This window comes from Felis catus, chromosome A2, assembly GCF_018350175.1.
Source record: "Felis catus isolate Fca126 chromosome A2, F.catus_Fca126_mat1.0, whole genome shotgun sequence".
Taxonomy (NCBI): domain Eukaryota; kingdom Metazoa; phylum Chordata; class Mammalia; order Carnivora; family Felidae; genus Felis; species Felis catus.
Window position 1 is genome coordinate 74,032,016 of NC_058369.1, and position 25,864 is coordinate 74,057,879.

Sequence of the window (25,864 nt, forward strand, 5' to 3'; positions counted from 1 at the left end):
TTCCAGAATCATAATAAATAGGTCATTTGTCAAGATGATGGAAAAATATGAGAAGAATTCTACCATTTATCAAAGAAACTAAAAGACAGGCATCCACAATGTATCAAGCACCAAAAGAACTACTAGTTTAAATACAGAGGGAAAGGAAGCAAGTTTTGGAAATATTAAAACCATGGTTCCGATCCAGGGTCTCTGATTTTCTACCAATGGCCACAGCAAAGTTGCTTTCTCTCTCTTGGTCTCCCTTTCATCAACATATTTACATATATATAACTTTTATATATGTGAGTATATATATATAATTTATATAAAGTATATATTATGTAAATTTATTATATAATTATGTATATAATCATATATTATTATATAATGAATATATAAAAATTTATATAATTTACATAATATAAAAAATCATTATGTTTCAATGGAAGCCAGCATGATTATTTTACTGTTATTTACTAATACATCAATGAAATTAAATATGCAATATAATCATATGCCTGTTTAAAGTATACTTTCAAATTCCAGTGAATGCTTTAGTGTGACTATGGTAAAAAAAAAAAAAGTCACACAAGAAGAGACAGATATATATCATTTACATTTTCACTTTTTAAAAAATCTTAACATGGGTGAAAAAAAAAAAGATTCCCAAGGTTACCTAATCTGTTATGATTTAACAGCATTTTAACGTTTTCTAAGGAATGATAGCAAAGTACTGCATCTCTTCAAACTTGGAATTTACTGCCTGTCTGAGTCTCTGCTTGTGCCAAATTAAATATACAGTATAATGTCCATACCAGAAATAACAGAGCAAGCTTCCTGCTCTATTCCTTGGTTGAATGAGCCCAAACTGAAGAAAAGGAGACATGATTTTATTTAATCATCTAAATAATTGTTTTCTTCAATTTCTTGGTTTAGAGGGTACTCCAGAAAAAGGAAGCTTTAAAAGAAATTGCCATGTGAATTCTCAGGCCATTTAAAGGAAAGGTTTTTTTGAAGGCCCTACATTTGAAAGCCTCAAGAAAAAGCATAAAAAGAGTAATATTAATGAACTGCTCAGAAAGTCAACTTCCCTGAGCTATTCCACAGCACCCAAATGGCTGAGGACTGAGGAATGTAAAATCTCTTTGCCTGTGAGGTACAAATGACATTGCAAACTAGATGATGTAGTCCTTCTTCCCAGCAGATACCACCCAAAACTCTTCTGAGGAATTCTGTAATACAAGAGCACAGAGAAATGGGATGATAAAAGGAAAAAGACGTCTTGGGGGTCTAAGGAAGGTTGCTGGGGTTTTTAAGGTGAGGGACATGATCATATGACTACCCACAGATACACAATGCAGGTGACAGAGGAGATAAAGTACAGGGGCAATGGCTTTAAATAGGCAAAATGTGGAAAGGGACAATTCATCCTTTGTGACAGGAGGGAATGAAGTGAACCATAGATGGGAACACATTTAGGAGCTGGGGAGGCATGGCAGAGAAAAGATGAAATAGTTCTTTTCCAATCGCATCAATTTTCAGTGAAATAAGAGACCATCTTTGGCTAAGGATGAGGAGATAGGGGGAAGGCCTGAGGACAGAGATGTGAAATGGTCATCTCAGAGAAAGAAAATGAATATGTAGATAGTGTGCCAGGATTGTGGGTAAGGATGAGGGACCACTTGAGAAAAATGGTGGTGAACGGAGAGGGAGCTTGTCAACATGGTAGCTGTGTTTTCCTCTAGCCATATTCACTACCTGAGTGTGGGCGTAGATTGAAAGGAGCATTAAGTCTAATCAGCAGTGGGCTTTTGCCACTTGAATACAAAGGAGACGGTATAGTTACCAATAATAATATAGTCATTTATTACTCATAGTGCAGCATCAATATCACCTGGAATCAGACAACGCATCTTACGATTTCTATGTAGAGATTCATATGCATGTTAAAGCCTGAGAAACACCTGAATGGTAGTCAAGTGCAAACAGGAAAAGATTATTAAGGGCCATGGGACGCTAAAGAAATGAGATGCCACGATGTTGCTTGGGTCATCTAAGTGGATTGTAAAGCCACCAAGACTGTTGGCAGAAGAAATAACTGGGTCAAAGGAAGAGATGAACGGAGCCATGTGAGAATAATTGTGCGGGTGATAACACATAGCCTGGAAGGCTTGGAGTCCTGGTGGTGATTGAGGCAAATGTGTAAAGGATGATGGGATTGGTGTTCTTTTAAGGGAAGGGGGTAATTGTGGTTGTCTCATTCCCCAGATTGGTCGCTGTGGCAGTACATACTAATCATGAAGGCAATGCTGTAGCTGAAGAGATTGTGGTTTTTTTCCAAGGAGCACATAGAACTCTGCGAGCTCCCCCAAGTCCTGCTGGTAGTATGGACTGGGAGAGAGATGGTCTTATCAGGAATCCAGAGGGAGCTCAGTGGGCTTCTGTTAGATCCATATACAAGCATGCTCCTTAGGGCACAGTAGCAGTACATTGTTAAGCATTTAGGGCAGAGATGGCCACCCAAAGATCTATGCTTGCACTACAGAGCACAATAATTCTGTATAAGAGTAGAGAAGTTCGTTGGTCTCTGAAAAAAAGAGGGGAGAGAAAGAGGAACAGAAAAGATGGGGAGATTCTTATGCTATTCAGGATAGTGAAACTCCCCAGTAGCAGCCAAAAGATATGGTTAAGACAGGTGAGACCTCCTATCAGAGACTGTATAAGTTTCATCTATAAAATCTCCCCCTTTTCCTTGAAAATGTTCAGTATAGTCTCCTCTCTTCATGAGTATATGTGTGAATGGATCTTCTGGAGAGAGGGAGAGGGGTCAGTAAGGATCATGAGCCTGGAAAGTAGAGAGGAACATACAAATACAGGCTCCTAGCATGTTGAAGAAATATGGGAGAGACTTTTGGATACACATGGGTTATGAAATTAGGGGGATTATGATGTTAAGCATGTATGTAAAGTGCAGTGGCCCCACTGATAACCATATTACACAATAAAACATATTCTTTTTGAAGAGCAGCCAATTGCTTTCTCTGCACTCTTCTCTCCCATCCCCCAAAATCCTGTCTTTATAAATATAAATGTTTGAAGGGCTGAGAAACACTGGACTAATACCAATGCATTAAAAATCATCAGCGTCACATCAGCATTATGTAATTATTAACCCCTTGGGCTAGGTGTTTCTCAGAGGCAAGGCCCAATGGTAATGGTAACAAAAGAAACATTGAAACCCACTTTTTAAAAATCTGAATTCTCAGAAAAGCACCCACCAAATCTATTCAACAAGTAGCAGAATGACTATCTCAATTCTCTCTACTTTTGTTTGGTTTACTCATTTTCAGAAAGTTGGCAGTTGAAGAATAGGGAAGAATGAACACAAGTGGATAATCAACCCGAAAAGTTAAGGATTGAGGGTACATAAAATAACACACAAATGAAGGATCCTTACTTTTCAGAAATTTACATTCCATGCATTCAAGGTCTGTGATCTTTCAGATAGGGTTCAACAAGAATTAAGCAGAGTGAGCAGGGTGCCTAACTAATTCCTGAGACTATTGGGGTCTTCCATTATAGACTTTCAGCTCCAAACGCAGACAACTCAAATTAGATGCAAAGCTATAATTATTCTAGAAAACTGAATTATAATTATCCTGGCACTCACCCATAAAAATATTTCCCAAATCTATTTTAAAAATTAAAAACAGACCAAGGTCTAGAAACATATCTAGGATCTATCTTAATATGCTGGTTTCATTCAAGCTGAATTTGCATTTGTTCCTTAATCACAGTGCCGAACCGGTCCTCTACCAAGAAAAAACAGATGAATTCTGAGTTCCTGAGGAAAGATCCTAGTAGATCTTCTCTTATTTCTTACAGATAATAAAGCTGCAATCAACTAGATCAAATAAGCACAGTATCCACTTTATGTGACTGGGACAATTCTGGCAGGAAAAGTACATTTCTGTCTTCAAAGAATATATACACATGCACACACAGAGTCTCCCATATCCTTTACCTACCCTAGTAAAAGCCAAAAGATTCTAAATTTCTTTTTACCTCACAGTAAAATAATTGACAGCATACTCAAGACTCCTGAGCACAGGAAGGCCAGCCAAGGTCTATACAAAACTTTTTTTTTTTAATGTTTATTTATTTTTGAGTGAGACAGAGAACGAGTGGGGGAGGGGCTGAGAGAGAGAGAGGGAGACACAAAATCGGAAGTGGGCTCCAGGCTCTGAGCTGTCAGTCCAGACCCCCAAGTGGGGCCCGAACTCACGAACCGTGAGATCATGACCTGAGCCGAAGTCAGACGCTTAACTGACTGAGCCGCCCAGGCACCCTGATATACAAAACTTTTTAAAAAAACATTCTATTTTTTCTAGGGCGCCTGGGTAGTTCAGTTGGTTAAGCGTCCGACTTCAGCTCAGGTCATGATCTCACGGTTTGTGAGTTCAAGCCTTGCATCAGGCTCACTGCTGTCAGCGCAGAGCCTGCTTCAGATTCTCGGTCTCCTTCTCCCTCTGCCCTTCCCCACCACCCCCTCTCAAAAATAAATAAATAAAACATTAAAATTATATCTTTAAAAGACATTCCATTTTTTTTTTAAATAATCAAAAAATAAACTATAAATCTTACACTACAACACAGTGAACACATCCCTATGTGATGTGATTTGGAATTATACTATAAAGCCTTCCGAGTCAAAAATGCTTTCTCCACACACCAAAAACTAAAAATACGCCTTCCATTATTAGTGATGAACTCCCACAAGTTCCAACATTTCCCTCTGTTAAAATGCCTTTGAGATGGATCTCCACAGTCAGTGATAAGTATCAATTCGTTGATGGCAACCTTTCAGCCATGAGCAAGTTTGACGGAGAGGGTATGGTTTGGAATAGAAGAAGCAGCTGGAACCACAGCACTCTCCTGTCAAAGGTAGCAGGATCTGAAAGACTAGTCAACAAGCAGGCAGATCAGAGTTGGGATCCATCTATTCAATACAGGTATCAAATTCCTTTTTTTTTTTTTTTAACATTTATTTATTTTTGAGAGAGAGAGAATGAGAGAGAGAGACAGAGGGTGAGCAGGGGAGAAGCAGAGAGAGAGGGAGACACAGAATCGGAAGCAGGTTCCAGGCTCTGAGCTATCAGCATGGAGCCCAACTCAGGGCTTGAATTCATGAGTGGTGAGATCATGACCTAAGCTGAAGTCGGACGCTTAACCAACTGAGCCACCCAGGAGCCCCAGGCATCAAGTTGCCTATCAGAGAAGTGAGAAGGCTGAATTTGATGATCTCTAAAAAGTTCAAAAATGCAGCTTTTGGTAGGTCTGACTAGAAGTTTAGCCACAGAGGGCTAAGAAGTAGGGAACCCAAATGTCACTAACAGTGGTCATAAAAGCACTGCTAAAGAAAAAAGGGGAGGCACTCAAGAAAATGTCTTCAGGGGTACCTGGGTGGCTCAGACAGTTAAGTATCAGACTCTTGGTTTTGGCTCAGGTCATGATCTCACAGTTCATGAGATTGAGCCCCATGTCAGGCTCTGTGCTAACAGTGTGGAGCCTACTTGGGATTTTCTCTTTCTCTCTCTCTCTCTCTCTCTCTCTCTCCCCCTCTCCCTCTGCCTGTCTTCAGCTCACACTGTCTCTGTTTCTCTCAAAATAAATAAATAAAAACTTAAAAAGGAAAAAAGAAAAGAAAAGAAAATGTCTCCACTACTGTAGTTACGCCAAAAGGCACTTCTACAAGGAAATCATAGTAACGCCTCAGGGACAAGGAGAAGATACACAGAAATAGAAAGCGAAAAATTCCAGATTCACATTGGGTCACTGAATTGCTCAAATTGGTATTAAAAGAAATGGAAAAGAAGCTAGTTTTGCTGAAGGAAATAATGTTCTTAAAACTAAAAGGATGAGTAGCAGTTGTTGATGGATTGATTTCCTGGCAAATGCAAAATGCTGACTTCTACATGCTCTGTCAAGGCCATTAGCACTGAAATGGCTACAGTAAACTTCACTCCTTCATTCAACAGATATTTACATGGTGCCTAGTCCATACTTCTGCTGGATGTGAGAAAGGATATGGTGATGAAAAAGACACCTCTAACTCTTAAACGTATTAGAAAAGATATAACAAATATATTAGTAAATACAATGAGAAATGAATCTACGAAGCTAAGCAAAGGTTAAGGGTTTGGAAGAAGAGTTAGTTTCTGTTCTTATTTTATTTGTGAAAGATCACAATTCCTTCACATATTCATTCACACTAGCCAACATCAAGAATTTCTAAGGACAAGTTTAGACACTTAATAAAGAACAGCAGTTCCTGAACCATCTGCTTTGCTCTGAAAATAAAGATCCGTCACACGCGAGTTTTCATTTTACTCCAACCCCGTGAGAATATTATTGTCAGCTGGGGTAGGTAACATTTGGTTTATAATTGACATGGTGAACAAACCATGCTTTATAAAATGGCTACAATCAGTGTTTCTTTGGGGTGAAAAAAACACAAACCATCATGTGTGGCCAAAAGTCACTCACTTTCAGCAAGTTCCTTTGATCCATTTAAGTGTCCTGTTACTAATCTTCTGATGAAGAAATGTGCAAAACACAGAATTTAAAGTGAACAACAGAACCTTGTTATAGTCAGACAAAGATACATAACAGAGTATCCTGAAAGGTTTTTTTTTCTTAGCAAGGGAAATAATTTCCCAAATTCATATCATACGAAACTGCAGATTACAGTAGCCCAACTCTATGTTGTATGTATTATTCTTACCTGGTAAGGAACAATACTGCCATGAGCTGTGCCCCAACGTTCTGCTTCCTTTTGGGCAATCAGATAATTAGCAGCTACCTGGGTCAGACAGGCCACCTACCAGAGGAGGGGGGAAAAAAAGGTAGTTAACCCACAATTACGAACAGAAGGTTATACTGTGAAAGTTCTCATTTGAGTTCATTTCATGTCAGTGCAGAAGAAAATAAAAGAGAGAAGAAACCCCAAATAGGTTAGAAAATACACAGGAGGGATGCCTGGGTGGCTCAGTTGGTTACATGTCCGACTTTGGCTCAGGTCATGATCTTTAGGTTCCTGAGTTCGAGCCTCACATCGGGCTCTGTGCTGACAGCTCAGAGCCTGGAGCCTGCTTCCGATTCTGTGTCTCCCTCTCTCTCTGCCCCTCCCCAACTTGTGCTCTGTCTCTGTCTCTCAAAAATAAATAAAAACATTTAAAAAATAAAGAAAATACACAGGCCACCATGCCTTCATCACGCAAAGATAGAACGGTATTACATTATTGCCTGAGACTAAGTACGAATAACATTCAGCTCCCAGAAAGATCACTGGAGGACAGGGGTGCCTGGGTGGCTCAAATCGGTTTAAGCATCCAACTCTTGGTTTCGCCTCACCACAGTTTCATGGGTTTGAGCCCCACATTGGACTCTGCGCTGACAGCGCAAGGCCTGCTTGGGATTCTCTCTCAGCCCCTCCCCTTCTCATGTTGTCTCTGTCTCTCTCAAAATAAATAAATAAACTTAAAAAATAAAATTTAAAGATCAACTGAGGACGGAGGTCGACCCAGTAGATGAAACCCTGGTCCAGCCCTGAGCATCAAAACCACATCAAAATACATCAGCATCTAGTACATTCCTTTCCCCTCCTCACCCGTGTCCTTTTGCTTTCTGTCAGCATGACAAAAAGAAGAGCTGGTGTCATCCCTGAGCAGCTGAACCAGCCATGAGCCAGGTTCCTCTAAAGTTCTCATTTCATGAAAAAAATAACAATAATAAACCTCTACTTTGTTTCAATCAGTTCAGCTGCCCAAAGCATTCTTACTGACACAGAGAATCAAAATTATTTGACTTTTTGAAATTCCCCGCGAATTGTCCTCATTTAAACAAAAACTGCTGTACATCTCTCAAATTAGTCCTAACCCCATACCCTCATTATTATACCTATTTCAGGTTTCAAAAGCCTTAGATCTCTTAAAGGGATCATCTAAAACCTTAGGGTCAACTTCTGACTCTTGCAGTATTTCATACACATATCTTGAAAACCTACAATGATTCAATAGCATAGGAGGATAACATGAGGATAATGACTTGATTCCCGATGACCCGCCACGAGGAGTCTGTGTTCTCACGAATACCCATCCCCCAAGGGCTGTGAACTATGGAAAGGCAACCTAATAAAAATTTTCCAAAGTTTCCAGAAAAAAAAAGCTTCTGGCCTCATAACATAATCAGGATATTCCACATATACCATGGGTTTATTTTCCCCATTCTGGATCATCAGGTGTGACTGGGAATCTCCCAAACCAGTAAATCGAACATATCCCAAACTAAGTCTGGCTCCTGGAACAACTCAGGGGTGGTTTTTCAGGGCTCCGTGCCACGACCTGTCATTGCCCTCTCCCTGGCATGGCTTCTTGCCTCCCTCAAGGCCTATCAAGAGGGCTCGGCCTGGATGAATCTCCTTACAGCAGCAGACATTCTCCTTTACTTTATTCTTGGGATTTACACTCACTTTTATGTTCATTTACTGCTCTGTTGAAATTGGAACTGCCTTATGGCAGCTGGTTCGGCTGTACTGCCCAGGTGGCAAAACTAATAAACTTTGAGTCATCCACTTCTGGACCTCCATCTGGTCTCGGGCATTTGAACCATGGAGCATTCCAGGGCTGCCTGGGGCTGCCTCGTGCTAATCACCATTTCACAGATCACTTCTGTGTCTTTCAAAATGGAAAATCAAATCAACATTTTGTAGTCAAAAAAATGCACTGGATAGGAAGTCCAGTTTCATGATTTTGCATCTCTGTAAACTCTAAGAGGTTGTACGGCTGTAGGTATTTAACTACTTTGACCTTCAGACACATTCTCTATAAAATCTTGGGCATTTGGCCAAAATGGGTGCTTTTCAATCTTTTAAAAAAAGGGGGGGGGGGGAAGCAGAACTCCTGTATCAAACCACATAATGCACAAAATCCTAATGTGTGAGGAAGTAACCCCCAGTGTTCTGGTTGAAGCAGAAGCAGGCCTACAATGTCACCCAGGGCAGCATAAACACAGAACTCAATTTGCAAATAGTAAATGGTCTTAAATTTGCTTCCTAGGTCTATACTTCTGACTCTTATTCTTCTTAACAGTCTGGCAGATAAAAATGATACCAGGGATGCAATTGTAGTCATTTTCCCATTAAAGCTCTTCCTGAAATTGGGTAAATTCTCTCAAGTCTGAGGTTTTTCTGTAAGAAAGGTTTTTCTTTGATCTAACTATATATGAGAGATGGGGGGAGGAGGTTGTTCTTCTCAAATAAATTCTGGTAAAAGTCACTCTCCAAGTTGCTCTGGTGCTGCTGAAGGCCAAGGATTCACATTAATAAAGGTAATTCTCTGCAAGCAAAGAATCATAAGAGGCTTGGTATTTCCACTCTTTTAATTTCAAAGTCAACTGAGAGTCAATAGACCAACATCAGCAATAGCTGCAAGAGGTAGTGAACTGACTGGCTGATCACAGGTTAACCTGAAAATCCTAGATTGATCTGACATGGTTGCCAGGAGGATGTATGGGCTGGATTCTAGGCTGGAGATGAGCCCGACTACCTCCTTTCTTGCCCACAACCTCTTTCTTTCATCTCAATTTTGACTTCTGTGTTTCTGACCCTACCTTGCTAAGCTATATCTTTGATAACTATTTAGTAAAAGCAGAGTTATTTAGAGTAAGTTTGAATGAAGAGTCAAAACTCATCTCACCAACTGTTTCTAAATGGGATGCCCTATCAGTTTCTTGCACACAACAGTAACTCATGAAAACAAAAGAGCATTTCAGGACTAACAGCCTCTCACTGGGCAGAAAGGTTAGATAAGATTTTAAGCCACTGCCACCCAAAAACAAAGTGTGATTTGTCAGTAACTATTCAGAGGCAAATTTGGGGGAAAAATGAATTCTATTTAAAAAAAAAAAAAAAGGAGCGACAGGGCTAAACTTAGCAACCCAATGTTTAAAAGGGGCATTGCAAAACTAAGAGTAATCTACTATTTGCAATGAAGTATTTTAAGGCAGGAGAAGGGGGAGAAAGTCAACAGCTATGACGTGATTATGTATGAAAAATCAGAGGCTTCCTGGCAATTAATGACAAATTTTCCACAAATCAAGAGAATGCAGGATGTGACTTTTAGGTTAATAACTACATACTGTATATCCATTCTAAATATTGCATTAGATCGTTACTTACATCCCCTAAACTTAGGGCCATTATTTCATCATGTGGACGCTATATAATTTACTCAGAATGTTGCCTTTATATGGTTTCATCTGAACAAAAAAGCCAACTTTGGTTTAATAATAATCATTCTGACAGAAAAACTATTATTTTAGATAACATAGTGGGTCCTGGTATTGTGTGTCTAACCAGAAAACCAATGGCATGGTCAAAGTGGCTCTCAAAGGGCACAGCCCCAAAAGACATGAGGAAGAATACACCCAATTATTTCCCAAAGCAGCCCCATGGGGTCTGTCACCACGTTTCACTTCTACCGAATGAGGATCAAACTGCAATAATAGAATTTTTCATCTCCAAAAAACCAAGTATGATGGGAAAAGTGGGGAAAACAATACTAGGATTGGGGTCCATTGCATCACAACTGGTCAATTTTCCCCTCCTGCTCTCTTGCACATATTCTGGCCTCCAACTAAGCTGGGCTAAACACCAATCATGCTTCACTTCTGCACCTGCCCATCTTTCCAACCATTCTTCAAAGTCCATTGCAGTGTCACCATTTCCACTACCCTCTCATCACCCAAGCAAACAAATATTTCCCCTGCCTCTGAACAAACGCAACCCCTTAATCTGCCTAACGCCAGCTGCCCTTTCACAGTCCACCTTATACAACTACACTTATAAGATGGCAAAGCTAAGAAGACCTAGATCAGTGGTTCCTAAACCTACCTGTGCATCATAGTCACCTGTAGAATTCCTGGACCCACCACCCCCCCCCGCCCCGGACCTACTGAATCAGACTCTCCAGGGATGGGGTCTGGGAAAAACATAATTTAACCAATGCAACCAGATTTGAGAACCAAAGCCTCAGGGAAATCTAGCCTAATCTCTTAAGGTTAGAGATGGATAAATAAAGGAACAGAGAAGGAAATAACTTACTTGAAGTCACACAGCTGGCTAATGACAGAACTTTAAACTACTCTAACTACAGTGTCCTCCTCCAACCTAACTTATTATCCATAGCTTATCCTATCCCTTCTTTTAAACCGGGAACTATTTCAGGGTAAGAACTGTTTGCTACAAACCCTTCATATGTTCTCCCAGCACCTAACATAGAGTTTCCACACTATTTTTTGAATGCTTATTTTTGAGAGAGAAAGCGTGTGTGAGCAAGGGAGGGGCAGAGAAAGAGGGGGACAGAGGATCCAAAGCAGGCTCTGTGCTGACAGCAGTGAGCCCGATGTGGGGTTCCAAGTCATAAACCTCAAGATCCTGACCTGAGCGGCAGCTGGATGCTTAATCCATCCACTGAGCCACCCAGGCACTTCCACGCACTAATTTTTTTAACACGTGAATGGAAACAGTAAGTATTAGTTTATTTACTCAACAAATACTGAGTGTTGCTTTGTGTAAGGTATTATGTCAGCTACAGGGTACAAAAGTAAATAGAAAGACGCAGTCCTGCTCTCTTTGGACTTAAGAATAGTGGAGAAGACAACTAAACAGTTATAGGAACTTGCATGGGCAGAACTTTAAAAACAAAGAGAATATCATGTGGGCAAGTCCTAAGGCAAGAAAGAGAGTGGCATACAGGGGGAAAAAAATATGAAAGTAGACGCATATAACTGAAGCATGACAGGAAAGAGACAGGAAATGAAATTAGAGGTGGACAGATCCTGCCGGCCCCTGAAGGAGTCATTCTCTGCTCATCTTTCAGAATGATCATTTTATTTTATTTTATTTGTTTGTTTGTAATTAATCTCTACACCCAACGTGGTGCTCAAACTCACAACCCCAAGATCACAAGTCTCATGCTCCACCGACTGAGCCAGCCAGGTGCCCCTTGGAATGATAGTTTTAAAATCAAGAATTATATTATGTCATCCTTCTACTTAAAACTCATAGGGCTTCCCACTGCATTTGGAATTAAACCCAAAGAATGGACTGAAAAGAGACAAGAGAGAAAAGGGACCAGTTACAGATACTGTGAAGGTCCAGGCATAAGCCTCTGACCGCTCAGACTAAGTTCGTGGCAGTGGAAATGGCCAAATGAATGGATTTAAGATCTCCTTTAGGGATAGAATGGACAGAACATGTAAAAGACTGTATGGGAAGGGGATGGCAGATAAAATGGTGAGGAAGAGGAGGGAGCTACACATAACTCCCAGGTTTCTGGCTGAATATCTGGGTAGGCTATGAAGGCACTAACAGAAATAAGCAAATCCAAGAGAGGAAGGAGGTGAAGGGAAAGGAAAACAAGAACCCTCCTTTGCATATGTTGCATTGGAGATGCATGCAAGACAATCACTGGGGCTGCAGTCATCAGCATATAGAAAGTATTTAAAGTCATTCCCTAAGGGAAAATAGGGAGAGAAAATTAGAGAAGAAACCAGGAACAAGGTAAAACAAAAGAAGATAAGTCTCCATGCCAAAAATAGCCTCTAATCAGAGGTATGAATGATGATGCAATTCAAACCACCAGCACCAATTTACCCCAAAATAGGGAGTAGGTGAAATAAACTACGATATTTAAACATAACAGGAGATAAAAGTAGGCATTTAAAATGGTGCAACAGAAGAAGATAGTACCACGTGAGGAAATGTTTATAATTTTTTTAACTTTTTATTTTAGAATGGTTTTAGAGTTACAGAAAACTTACCAAAATAGTAATGAGTTCCCATATACTCCACACCCAGTTCCTCTATTATTTTTATTTCTTTTCTCTGCTGATTTCATTTCTTATTTATTTTTTAGCTGACACAATGTTACATTGGTTTCAGGTGTACCACCTAGAGACTCAACTTCTCTAGACGTTATGCTGTGCTCAGCACAAGTGTGGCTCCCATCAGGCTTCCTTCAACACCATCCCAGTACCATTCATTATATTCCCTATGCTGCGCCTTTTATTCCCTTGACTGTTCATTCCAATGCTCCTATTAATTAGCCTCTTACCCCAGTGTGATATATATTTTACAATGAAAGAGCCAATATTGACACATTGTTATTAAAGTCCGTGTGTTCAGATTTCCTTCATTTTTAAAAAAAAAATTTTTTGGGGGGGCGCCTGGGTGGCGCAGTCGGTTAAGCGTCCGACTTCAGCCAGGTCACGATCTCGCGGTCCGTGAGTTCGAGCCCCGCGTCGGGCTCTGGGCTGATGGCTCAGAGCCTGGAGCCTGTTTCCGATTCTGTGTCTCCCTCTCTCTCTGCCCCTCCCCCGTTCATGCTCTGTCTCTCTCTGTCCCAAAAATAAATAAACGTTTGGAAAAAAAAAATAAATAAAAGTTTAAAAAAAAAAAATAAAAAAAATTTTTTTTTTAATGTTTGTTTACTTTTGAGAGAGAGAGAGACAGAACTTATTCTGTCTTTTAGAAGCAGGCTCCAGGCTCTGAGCTGTCAGCACAGACCCAGGACACAGGGCTCAAACACACAAACCGTGAGATCATGACCTAAGCCCAAGTTGGATGCTTAACCGACTGAGCCACCCAGGTGCCTCAGATTTCCTTCATTTTTAATGTTCTTTTCAGCTCCAAGATCCTATTCAGGACACCTATCACATTCTATTTGGTGGTTGCTTCCATAGGCTCCTCTTGATTGTAACAACTGATCACACATTCCTTCTTTCTGAGGACCTGGACAGCTTTGAGGAGTACAGATCAGGTATTTTGGAGACTGCTCCTCAATAGGGATTTTTCTTCTACTTTTCTCATAATTAGAGAATTATGGGCTGGTCTTTGGGAATTTGGACTTTTTGGAAGAAAGCTCACAAAAGTAAAGGGCCATTTTCATCCATCTTATCAAAGGTACAAACTATCCATATGACTTAACATTGTCATTGTCATGTGTTGACCTCCATCACCTGCCTGAGGTGGTGGCTATCAGGTATCTCCACTGTAAAATCATTCTTTTTTTTCTCCCCCTTTCCACAATGAAATCTTCGGGGGTGAGGAGTTATGCTCCTCCTTCTCAAGGATGAACTGTCCACATAAATTATTTTGAATTCTGCATAGGATATTTGTCTCTTCTCTCCTATTTATTTATTCAGTCATTTATTTATATCAGCACAGAGTCCTAGGTATTTATTTTATACTTTGGGTTATAATCCAATATGACTCTATTTTGTTGCTCAAATCATTCTTTTTTGGCCACTGGGAGCTCTTTCAGTTGGCTCCTTTGACACACACCCCATCATGGTGAGGTTTTTGTTTTTAAGCACTTCCTTTTTTGTGGCACTACAGGATACTCCAGGATCATCTCTAGAAGTCCTGTTCCAGTCTTACAAGAAAGCATAAAAAGAAGAGGGATCAAAAGGTAAGTAAAGGGAATGTTTATTTATATATTATGTTAATATATTATATATAATATTTATTTAAGTGTCAACCAGTGCCTCATTCATTCATTTATTCAAAAATCTTGACATCACACCTACTATGTGCCAGGAACTGTTCAAGGCACAGGGGAAATAGGAGTGAATAAGACAGACATGGTTGCACTGTCATGAAGCTTACTTTCCAGGGTCAGCTACATTCAGGCATAAAAAAACAGGAGGATATCAAGAAATGATAGATAGAAATGATTTTCTAGACCAGCAGGTTAGAAAAGTCTCTTTGAAGAGGTTAACACTAGGGGCACCTGGGTCGCTCAGTTGGTTAAGTGTCTGACTTCGGCTCAGGTCATGATCTTGCAGTTCAGGTCATGATCTCACAGTTCTTGTGGGTTCGAGCCCCGCATGGGGCTCTATGCTGACATCTGGAAGCCTAGAGCCTGATTCCGATTCTGTGTCTCCCTCTCTCTCTGTCCCTCCCCCACTTGTGCTCTGTCTCTCTCTGTCTCTCAAAAATAAATAAATGTAAAAATAAAAATTTTTTTGAAGATGTTAACACTTAACTGGAGACCTGTAGAAAGCATGTGAAAATCTAGGGGAATCTTTCTAGGCAACCACATCAACAACTAAAAGACTTTCTTGCGGTAAAAATTTACCATATTTCAGAACAGAAATAAGGTCACTGTAGCGGGAACGTAGTAGGTAAAAAAGGCAATAGTATAAGATGGGGTTAAGGAGGGGGGCGCCTGGGTGGCTCAGTCAGTTAAGCGTTGGACTCTTGATTTCAGCTCAGGTCATGATCTCACGGTTTGTGAGTTCAAGCCCCCGTGTCAGGCTCTGTGCTGACAGTGTGGAGCCTGCTTGGTATTCTCTCTTTCTCTGCCCCTACCCTGCTCATGCACTCTCTCTCCCGATTCTCTCTCTCTCAGAATAAATAAATAAACTTAAAAAAAAAAAAAAAGATGGAGTTAAAGAGGGAAGCAAGCACCAGATCATGTAGGTATTGCAGGCCTGAGTAAGGTCCTAGAATATCATTCAAAGTGTCAAGGGAAGCCATTGATTTATAATAATTAGATCATCTGGCTGTTATATGGAGTATTAAGGGGGAATGAATGAAACCAAATGATCTCACATGAGGTTGGTATTACAGCCTCTATTTTACAGATGAAAAAACTAAGCCTAAGCAGATTGGGTGTCTCGTCTAGGTCACACAGTGAGTTGCTAAATGGCAAATCTATGACTCACTCGCAGGTCAGTCTAATCTCCAGCCCATAGGGCTAAGGAGGGAACACATTCAGGAGTGGAATGGCTATCCCATGTTGAAAAAAGAATAAGAATTATACCTATTCATACTGCATTTACCATTTTAAGCTTCTAGTATTCACTAACGATAAAAGCGAATACCTATATTAAGTACTTATTGTGTACTGTTCTAAGCATTTTATGCAAATTATCTTATTTCACCCACATGACAACTGTATGAGAGAGGTGCTATGATGAACCCATTTTACAAATGAGAAAACTGAGGCACAGAGCAGTTTCATAATCTTCCCACAGTTATATACCTAGTAAATGGACAAGCCAGGACCTGAACTCAGCTAGTCTGGATTCCGGCATTCTATTCTGTATTTCATACAGAATCAAACTCCTTAGTATTCCTGAATGGCCACGATCCTAGAAAAGGTTTATTGGACTGTCCTACTTGGTAAAGAAAAGACAGTCAGTAAACATCCTTTTCTATTAGGTAAACCTCTACAGATAAGTCCGACCTTAATTATTACATAATCCTTAATATGGTACTCACTCAAAGATTTCTGCTTTGCTGCAACTATGTCTTTACTTCTATTCCAATGTAATTAGAAATAAACTTCAACCTATATACATTTTACCTATAAACACTGGAAAAACCAGTAGAGCTGTTATGTAATTTTAAAATCTCTACCTTTATTTGTTTAGCAAAGGAAGAACATATTGTCAAATCCTTCTCTTTGGGCCATTTTTTTTTAACCTAATGAAAGGAACACACACATTTCACATTCCTCTGAACTATCACTAATGGTAGTCAAATCATATTGATGTTTATTTTATATACTGAACTCAAAAAGAAAACATATTTGCATCATACTCAGAATAATTTTGCCAATCCATCTGAATCAAAATCAGACATGTGGAAACTGGATCTCAAATGCCAGAAGGTAAGACCAGACAACACAGAGAGACAGAATTTCAAAAGCATGTTTAGTGTAATACATCAAACATATTTCTTACCATTAACCACTGACCCAGTCAATCATTTCACTCAAAAAGTGGTTATGAATAACTAGAAGGAAAAAATGTGATGAGTAAGTGGAAATATAGAAAGGTAACAGTGACATGATGTACTTATTTATTCCTGTGATGTCTTCGGTTTCAAATGTTTTCTTCGAATATGGCTTTACATTTGAAATAACTTCATTCTTTAAAATATTTGTTTCTAAAAACAAATGAATAAACAAACAAAAAGCAGAATCAGACTATAAATATAGAGAACAAACCGATGGTTGCCAGAGGGAATGGGGGTGAGAGAGTGGGCAAAATGGATGAAGGGAAGTGGAAGATACAGGCTTCCATTTATGGAAGGAGAAAGTCTCAGGAATAGAAGGCATAGCATAGGGAATATAGTCAACGATATTATAACAGCACGATATGGTGACAGATGGTAGCTACACTTGTGTTGAGCACAGCAGAAGTACAGAGTTGTTGAATCCCCACGCTGTACACCTGAAACTAATGTAACATTGTGTGTCAACTACACTCAAACATCTTTCTAAGTTCTGTTTTTAGAATACATACATTGCTCTGCAACGCTAGTTTTAAAAAGAAGTTATAAGAAATGAAAGTTACTTTTGTTTATTGCCTCCTTCATGCATTTAGCAGATATTTAATAAGCCCTTATTATATGCAGAGCACTCTGTCAGGTGCTGTCAGAGATCCCAAAATCAATAAAAGAGAGTTATATCTCTCAAGACAGTTAAAATCTTTTTTTTTTCATTTTTGTAAATGTTTTTATTTATTTTTGAGACAGAGAGAGACAGAGCATCAGCAGGGGAGGAGCAGAGAGAGAGAGAGGGAGACACAGAATCTGAAGCAGACTCCAGGCTCTAAACTGTCAGCACAGAGCCCGACGCAGGGCTCCAACTCACGGACTATGAGATCATGACCTGAGCTGAAGTCAGACGCTTAACCAATTAAGCCACCCAGACGCCCGAAAGTTAAAATCTTTAATTCAAAATAGAAATAATCAGTCCCACAAGAGACTTTAAAAAAAAAATCTATCAAGTAGACAGGGCGCCTAGGTGGCTCAGTAGGTTGGGCGTCCCACCTTGGCTCAGGTTATGATCTCACAGTTCATGGGTTTGAGCCCCACATCGGGCTCTGTGCTGTCCTGGCTCAGAGCCAGGAGTCTGCTTCACATTCTGTGTCTCCTTCTTTCTCTGCCCCTACCCCACTCATGCACACTGTGTCTCTCTCTCTCTTAAAAATAAACATTAAAAAAAGTTTTTAAATACAAACAGCATTTTTCACAGAGCTACAACAAATAATCCTAAAATGTGTAAGGAATCACAAAGACCCTAAATAGCCAAAGGACCTTGAAAAGGAAAAGCAAAGCTGGAAGCATCACAATACTGGATTTCAACTTAAATTACAAAGCTATAGTGATCAAACCAGTATAGTACTGGCACCAAAACAGACATATATATATCAATGAAGTAGAATAGAAAACCCAAAAATGAACCCAAAACTACATAGTTAATAAATCTTTGACAAAGCATAAAAGAATATGCAACAGGGAAAAGATGGTCTCTTCAACAAATGGTGTTGGGAAAACTGGAACAACATCCAAAACAATGAAACTGGACCATTTTCTTACACCATACACAAAAATAAGTTCAAAATGGATTAAAAACCTAAATGTAAGACCTGAAACCATAAAAATTCTAGAAGAGAACGCAGACAGTAACATCCATGATGCCGGCCGTAGCAACTTCTTTCTAGATATGTCTCCTAAAGCAAGGAAAACAAAAGCAAAAATAAACCATTGGGACTTCATCAAAATAAAATGCTTCTGCACAGCGAAGGAAACAATCAACAAAACTAAAAGGCAACCTATGGAATGGGGGAAGATACTTACTTGCAAATGGCATACCAGATAAAGGGTTAGTATCCAAAATATATAAAGAACTTCTAAAACTGAACACTCAAAAACCCCGAAAAATCCAATTAAAATGGGCAGAAGAGAAAAAAGAAAACATCCAGATGGTCAACAGATACATGAAAAGATGCTCAACATCACTGATCATCAAGGAAATGCAAATCAAAACTACAATGAGATATCACCTCACACCTGTCAGAATGTCAACAACATAGAAACAACAGATGTTGGCAAGGATGTGGAGAAAGCGGAACCCTCTTGCACTATTGGTGGGAATGCAAACTGGTGCAGCCACTCTGGAAAACACTATGGAGGCTTCCATCCAGCAATTGCACTACTAGGTATTTATTCAAAGAATATAAAAACACTAATTCAAAAGGATACATGTACCCTGATGTTTATAGCAGCATTAACTACAATAGCCAAATTATGGAAACAGTCCAAGTGTCTATCCACTGATGAATGGATAAAGAAGATGTGAGATATATATATATTATAATATATAAAAATCATTAATATTACATTAATGTATAATATACAATGTATTATATACAATGGAATATTACTCAGCCATAAAAAAAGAATAAATCTTGCCATTTGCAATGATGTGGATGGAGCTAGAGAGTATTATTACTAAGCTAAATAAGTCAGTCAGAGAAAGACAAATACCATACGATTTCACTCAAATGTGGAATTTAAGAAACAAAACAAACAATCAAAGGCAAAAAATAAAAGAGAGAGAAGTACTCCAAGAAACAGACTCTTAACTATACAGAATAAACTGATGGCTACCAGAAGGGAGGTGGGGGGGGGGGGGGGGAGGAATGGGTTAAACAGGTGATGGGGATTAAGGAGGGCACGCGCTGTGATGAGCACCGGGTATTGTATAGAAGTGTTGAATCACTACACGGTACACCTGAAACTAACATTGTATGTCAGCTAACTGGAATTTAAATAAAAACTTAAAAATAAATAAAATAAATAAAATAAAATAAAATAAAATAAAATAAAATAAAATAAAATAAAATAAAATAAAGGTTAAGCTCAGAGAGACATGCTCCTGCCGACCTTGACAACACAGCCTGCATGGGCTCTACAGCCACAAGGAACAACCTGCCAACAACCTGAAAGGGTTTGAAAGACTCTGAGCCCCTAGTGAGAGCTGCAGCCCAGCAGACACCTTGATTGTAGCCTCTTAAGACCCGAGCAAATGGTCCAGGCTTTCCTGGACTCTTCACCCATGGAAACTATAATGTAATAACCTTGTGTTATTTCGAACTATGCATGTGTTAATCTATTACGTGGCAATAGAAAATTAATACAAGGCTGAAGCTGCTGAAGTAGATGGGTCGGCTGAATGCTTCCAAGGAAAGCAGAGGACAAGGGCAAGGCTCTGGAGTCAACCAAGGAGGGAACAAAAAGAAAAAAAAAAAGAACATAACTCTAAAGGATGTGAAGGTGGGAAGAATAACAGAAAGGTGTGGTGTCTGGAGGCCAAAGGAGAAGCATGTTAGAAGAACAGTGTTGAATGTGTGCCAAATAGCCAAGTGAGGCCAAGGAGGAGGACAGTGAGAGTCTCAGACTCAACAAAAAGAAATTAGCCTTCAAAGGCAATGTCAAGAGAGAAATTGGAGTGGATATCATAACGCAAAGGATTAAGAAAAGTCGGTGGAAAACAGAAAACTCAATACAAATAATACAAGTAAGTCTGGCAGTAAAAGGAGGAAAGAGACAGAACAATAGCCGGAATGCTTAGCCAAATTACCAAAAATGGTGTCAAGTGAAGATTGTTCGTGATGTTACCTTTTCCAGGGTATACAGACTTTAATAGAAAACTAATGAACACAAAAGCCTTAGAGCTAAAGGAATGAATCTCTCTGAGTGGAATTTCAGGCATTTCCCTCAAGTTCATGGGAGAAAGATTTTATAATTGAGTCATTTTCCTAGAACCTTGAAGTCACAGAGCTATATAAAACAACGCTGCATAGAACAACAGCTTATAAACCAAGCTCCGACATGAGAACAAAAATTCATTTACACACTCTGACTACATCTGATCAATCTAACTGACTAAAATCCAAGAATGTAAAGGTGATTCGAATGAGGATTTTTGTCTGGCCACATCACACTGCACTGCTCTCCTGAGCTTCTGTGGCACGGCTCCCAGAATAACAAGGGAGACTCACCAGCATACAGGACATGATTAAGTTCTTCAGTGGTGACTCTTCTTAAAGTGTCCTCATGGGACTTCAAGGGAGAGGTGCAAAACCAGGTGTGAATTAGGGCAAGAAATCATGTCAGTGACCAAATGATTCAGCAGGTAAAGTATGTGTCACGTTATTACACTTCAAGAAAAAATTCATGTACTGAAGACAGGTACACAGTGCCAAGGACTGCCATTTAATTAACAAAATCAACTCAGTGATAAAAACAGACAAACAAAAAAACTCTAAGAACACCAAGAAAGAAAAAATACATTACTTTTTTTTAATGTTTATTTATTTTTGAGACAGAGCACGAATGAGGGAGGGTCAGAGAGAGGGAGACACAGAATCCAAAACAGGCTCCAGGCTCTGAGCTGTCAGCACAGAGCCCGACGTGGGGCTCGAACTCACGGACCGCAAGATCATGACCCGAACCAAAGTCGGCCGCTTAACTGACTGAGCCACCCAGGCGCCCCTCTATTTTTATATACTAATTCTGTTGTATTTGAAAGTGTTAATCTTGTACTTACATTTCATTTCTTCAATCAACAAATACGTATTGAGTGACTACTTTGTTCCAGGCAACATGCGAGGTGCTGGGAATACAACAGTGAAAGAGATAAATCCTCTGCCCTCATGGAACACAGGGTCTAGAGAGAGGACACGTTAAACATGTACAGCCTATGGGGCGCCCGGGCGGCTCAGTCAGTTAAGCCTCTGACTTCGGCTCGGGTCGTGATCTCGGGGTTTGTGAGATCGAGCCCTGCATCAGGCTCTGTGCTGACAGCGCAGAGCGTGCTTGGGATTCTCTCTCTCTCTCTCCGTCTCTGCCTGTCTTCTGCTCTCTCACTCTCTCTGTCTCTCAAAATAAATTTAGAAACTTAAAAAAAAAAAAAACAACCATATAAAGCCTAGTGAGGTGAGGAATTTGGGGACAAGCCTAGGGGACTTTGAGCAAAGTGAACTTGGCATGATAAGCATATTCTTTTCACACTTCCCTGCCCCCTCCTGCCACCAGGACACAAAAACTGCTTTTGGCAAATATAACTGCCACGTTATAGCCATCTTTACTGGTGTGGGAGTCACTTCATGGGAACAGAAACAATAATAATACTCCACTCTACATACGAACACCTGGGCAACCTCACCTCTGTTCTTACTAACACATCTGACCAGAGACTAAAACCAAGGAGACTGATTTCAGAACTTTGCTGACTTACATCCCACAGTCAGAACTCAACAGCAAGCCACATGACACAAGCTGGATGGCTTTTAAGGTCTAAGCTGCAAACTGTGGATGTGTTTGGACTTTTCAACATCACCTTTAAGAGACCTCAAAGGTCCACCGACATAATCAGCCTTTGATGACACACTGTATCATATATCCACATTCTCATATGCCCCTAATTTCATACATTTGCATATGATCTGCATTCTAACGTATCCGCAAATCTGTTTTTCTCTGCTAGAGGACTGTAATACGATAGAGCCCTTAAGGATCCACTTTGCTTTGTTGTGTCAATCCTCATATTCATCAGACAATGATCATTCTCTTAGCCACATCCTCCACCTACTCCTTAACCACAATTGGAGGGCTAGACAGTTCTGAAGAGGGCAGAGTCTTTGAATCTTTTTGATATCCTCAGCAGTTTGGTGGAAAGATATTTGGATCCTGAGTCCCAGGGTCAGCCTAGTTCTTCACTACAAAGTTCTGAACCCCGACTCAGGTTTGCAAAACATAACCAACTTCTTTATAGCCCTGTTCATATAACTTCACAATAACATGGTAAAAGCACTTTGAAAATACTCAAATGTAAGAATCCTAAAAAATTATCCTTAAAAAAAAAACATATTATCCAAGCAAATACAGACCAAAGAGCTCACATGGGGTTTTACTCTACAACAATTTAGTAATTTCTATTAGATTGATGCTCTCCATCTTTCATTCATACAAATAATCCATCTAGGAAAAACAATTCCCAGAGATGGCAAAAACAGGTCAGTCAGCTTTAGAAATTCCAGGTATATTGATTGTTTTTATTCATGAAAGAAGGTTCTGAACTGCAAATTTTTTTAACTTTTATAAATATTAAACACACTTTAAAACACTGCTGGTTCAGAAAAATAGCAGTGGAACCACTGATTAAAATCAACACTTTGTACCTGAAACAAGTATAATTCTGTATGTTAATTCTATTGGAATTAAATTTTTTTAATTCAATATTTGGATGAATCAAACCATTGATTAAATCTTCAGGTAGACTATAAAGCAGCAAAAATTGATTTCTAATGAGATTTCTAAGACAAATCATCAGCAGTTTACCTCCAGAGGTTGCAAACGGGCAGCTCGTGAGCAGGATTCCGTTCACAGCTGCATTTTGTCTGGGCTACGTAGCATTTCGAAAATTAAAAAGTTTTATATAAAAATTCAAATGTCTTACTTCAAAAATTGAAGATCTGACTATACTGGGTCAGTGTGGTGGAACTGGCTTATACTGGCTCCGCAGAGTTGATTGTTAGCATCTCCTCCAAACACTTTGTTCAGTAACGATCGTATTAGAGGCTTGAAATCAGCCATGTGGAAATATTTACACAATGAGAATTGGCAAATGCTACAAATCGCTGCTCCTTTTTTTTTTTTCTTTTTTTCTTTTTGCTTTAAGAAAGCAAGTTGAACATTTACAAGCACACCCCACACTTGGGACCACAATCTCACATGACAGCAAATGCTGGAGTGAGGAGTGACTAAGCCCTTCCTAGCCCATATCCACCACTGTTGTTCCTTGTCTGGCTCACTTCACTCATTTTAATAACCTACCTGGCATATTTAAGTATTTGCAACTCCTGGTTTACAGTCATAATGTATTCAAAACAACTCTTAGGTGATAACAAAGAAAAAAACAAAAACCAAAAACCAAAAACCTAAGCCACTGTGCTTGCTTGATAATTAAAAACAAAGACCAGGCTTAAATTCAACACAGTTGGACAAAGTGAAATACCATCTACAGATTCCTTCTTCTCCCTATTTTAGTCATTGTGGTATTTAGGCAAACAAGAACATTGTGATGGTTTTCAAGTCATAAATTGAACAGTTAGCAAATATAGGTATTTTTAAATGATAAGAGTATTGTTTAACTGTACACCCTTAAGAAACAAATAATGAAAAGCTGAGGATTTTTATTTCTGGGGGGGGGAAAGATCATCATTGCTTTTCAAAACTCTGAAGGCTTTGGTTTGTCTGCAAATGGATATTTGACAGATATCTTGAAACCCTGAGCAGAAAAATTCTGACACGAGACAAACCTCTGATTAAATGACTCTCGACTAGAATGTCTGAACATGAAATCAGATATGATAGTGGTCAGAAAAATTCCCTTTCATGTCACATTACATGGGTTCACACACAGATGAACCCATGCTTAGCCTGCCCTAATACATAGGTCTGTGCTTCCAAAGACAATAATGCTTTCATTTATCCCTCCCTTCCCTTGGGGCATGAGTATCAGAGTCCCACCCACCAGAAGAAAAGCATTTTCCAGAAACCACTTCCACAGTCCCAAGAACAAAGACAAAGGACAAAATCTGGGGAGGAATGCACACCAAGGGAAGTTCCTAAAACAGTTCCCATCGACTGGTTCCGTAGATGTGAATACCATCCTGCCAGTAATCACCACCACCGTAAGGAAGGGGCAATCTGACCAAGTGCCAGGAGCCTCAATACACACCGTTTTTCAAATTCTATCTTCTCTCCTCCACCTCTCGCTACATTTCTCTTCAGTCTCAGACCTACTTCAGCATGATTCCTGGCCTTTTCTTTTTTTCGACATGCCCCAAAATGACAAGTATTTGGAACTCTATCCTAGTCCCCAAATTACCATATGTTCAATTTTACTGTGGCAACAAATCAAGGATAGTAAAGCAACAGGAAGAAAGAAATAGAAAGGAAAGAAGGTGAGAGGGACAGAGGAGAAGAACAAAGGACAGAAGCATGTTTGAGGTAACATGAGAGAAGGGGACCAAGTTGATAAAAAGGAGGAAAGCCACTGTTGTGTGTTTTTGATTGCTCTGAATATAAATGTTGAGTTAGGGGCGCCTGGGTAACTCAGTCAGTTAAGTGTCTGACTTTGGCTCATGATCATGATCTCACGGTTCCTGAGTTTCAGCCCCGTGTCAGGCTCTGAGCTAACAGCTCAGAGCCTGCAGCCTGCTGCAGATTCTGTCTCCCTCTCTCTGTCCCTCCACTGCTTGCACTCTGTCTCTCTCAAAAATAAATTTAAAAAAAGAAACATTTATATATATATATATATATATATATATATATATATATATATATATATATAAATGTTGAGTTGGGGTAGAATCCAAATACTATTCTTGGTCACCTGTGAAACATTTTGCCTCCGATTTTCGACATGCTCCCACTTCCATGGGACATTCTCCAGTATACATGGGAAAGCTTAGGAAATGATCCAGCTAAACTTAAAAGCAGTTTGTTGATAATACTGAAAACAAAAACAAGGCAGAACAATAACAAAAAGAGCAAGAGTTTTACCTATATTCAGTAATGTGTGCTAGCAGTGCTAACTTACATCGAGTTTTTTTTTTCTGTATATTGATTTTCACTGATCTAATGCTAAAGACCTGGACCTCAAGAGTAACAGAGTTCTTATTTTATTTTATTTTATTTTATTTTATTTTATTTTATTTTATTTTATTTTTTATTTCAATTCCAGCATAGTTAACATGCAGTGTTATGTTAGCTTCAGGGGGTACTGAGTGCTTTTAGTAAAAGAACTCAAGGTGAGCCCGAGTACTTCTGCTCACAATTCTCAGGCGTGTACTGCAGCCGACTGAAAGTATTTCCTGGACTTACAAGTGGTCTCAGCCCACTGCCTAGTCTGAGCTCCAACCATCATCCGCGGGCCTCGCCTGTATAATGACA

General features: G+C 39.5%; 1 protein-coding gene across 3 annotated transcripts in view; it reads right to left on the reverse strand.

The window, feature by feature from the left end:
* Nucleotides 1-25,864, reverse strand: part of SUGCT (succinyl-CoA:glutarate-CoA transferase) — a 760,453-nt gene that overhangs the window by 568,800 nt on the left and 165,789 nt on the right. For all 3 annotated transcript variants that reach the window (XM_045053214.1, XM_011280299.4, XM_045053213.1), the window contains one exon: nucleotides 6,767-6,862. In XM_045053214.1, coding sequence (XP_044909149.1) covers nucleotides 6,767-6,862 — 96 coding nt within the window. The remainder of the gene's footprint in view (nucleotides 1-6,766; nucleotides 6,863-25,864) is intronic.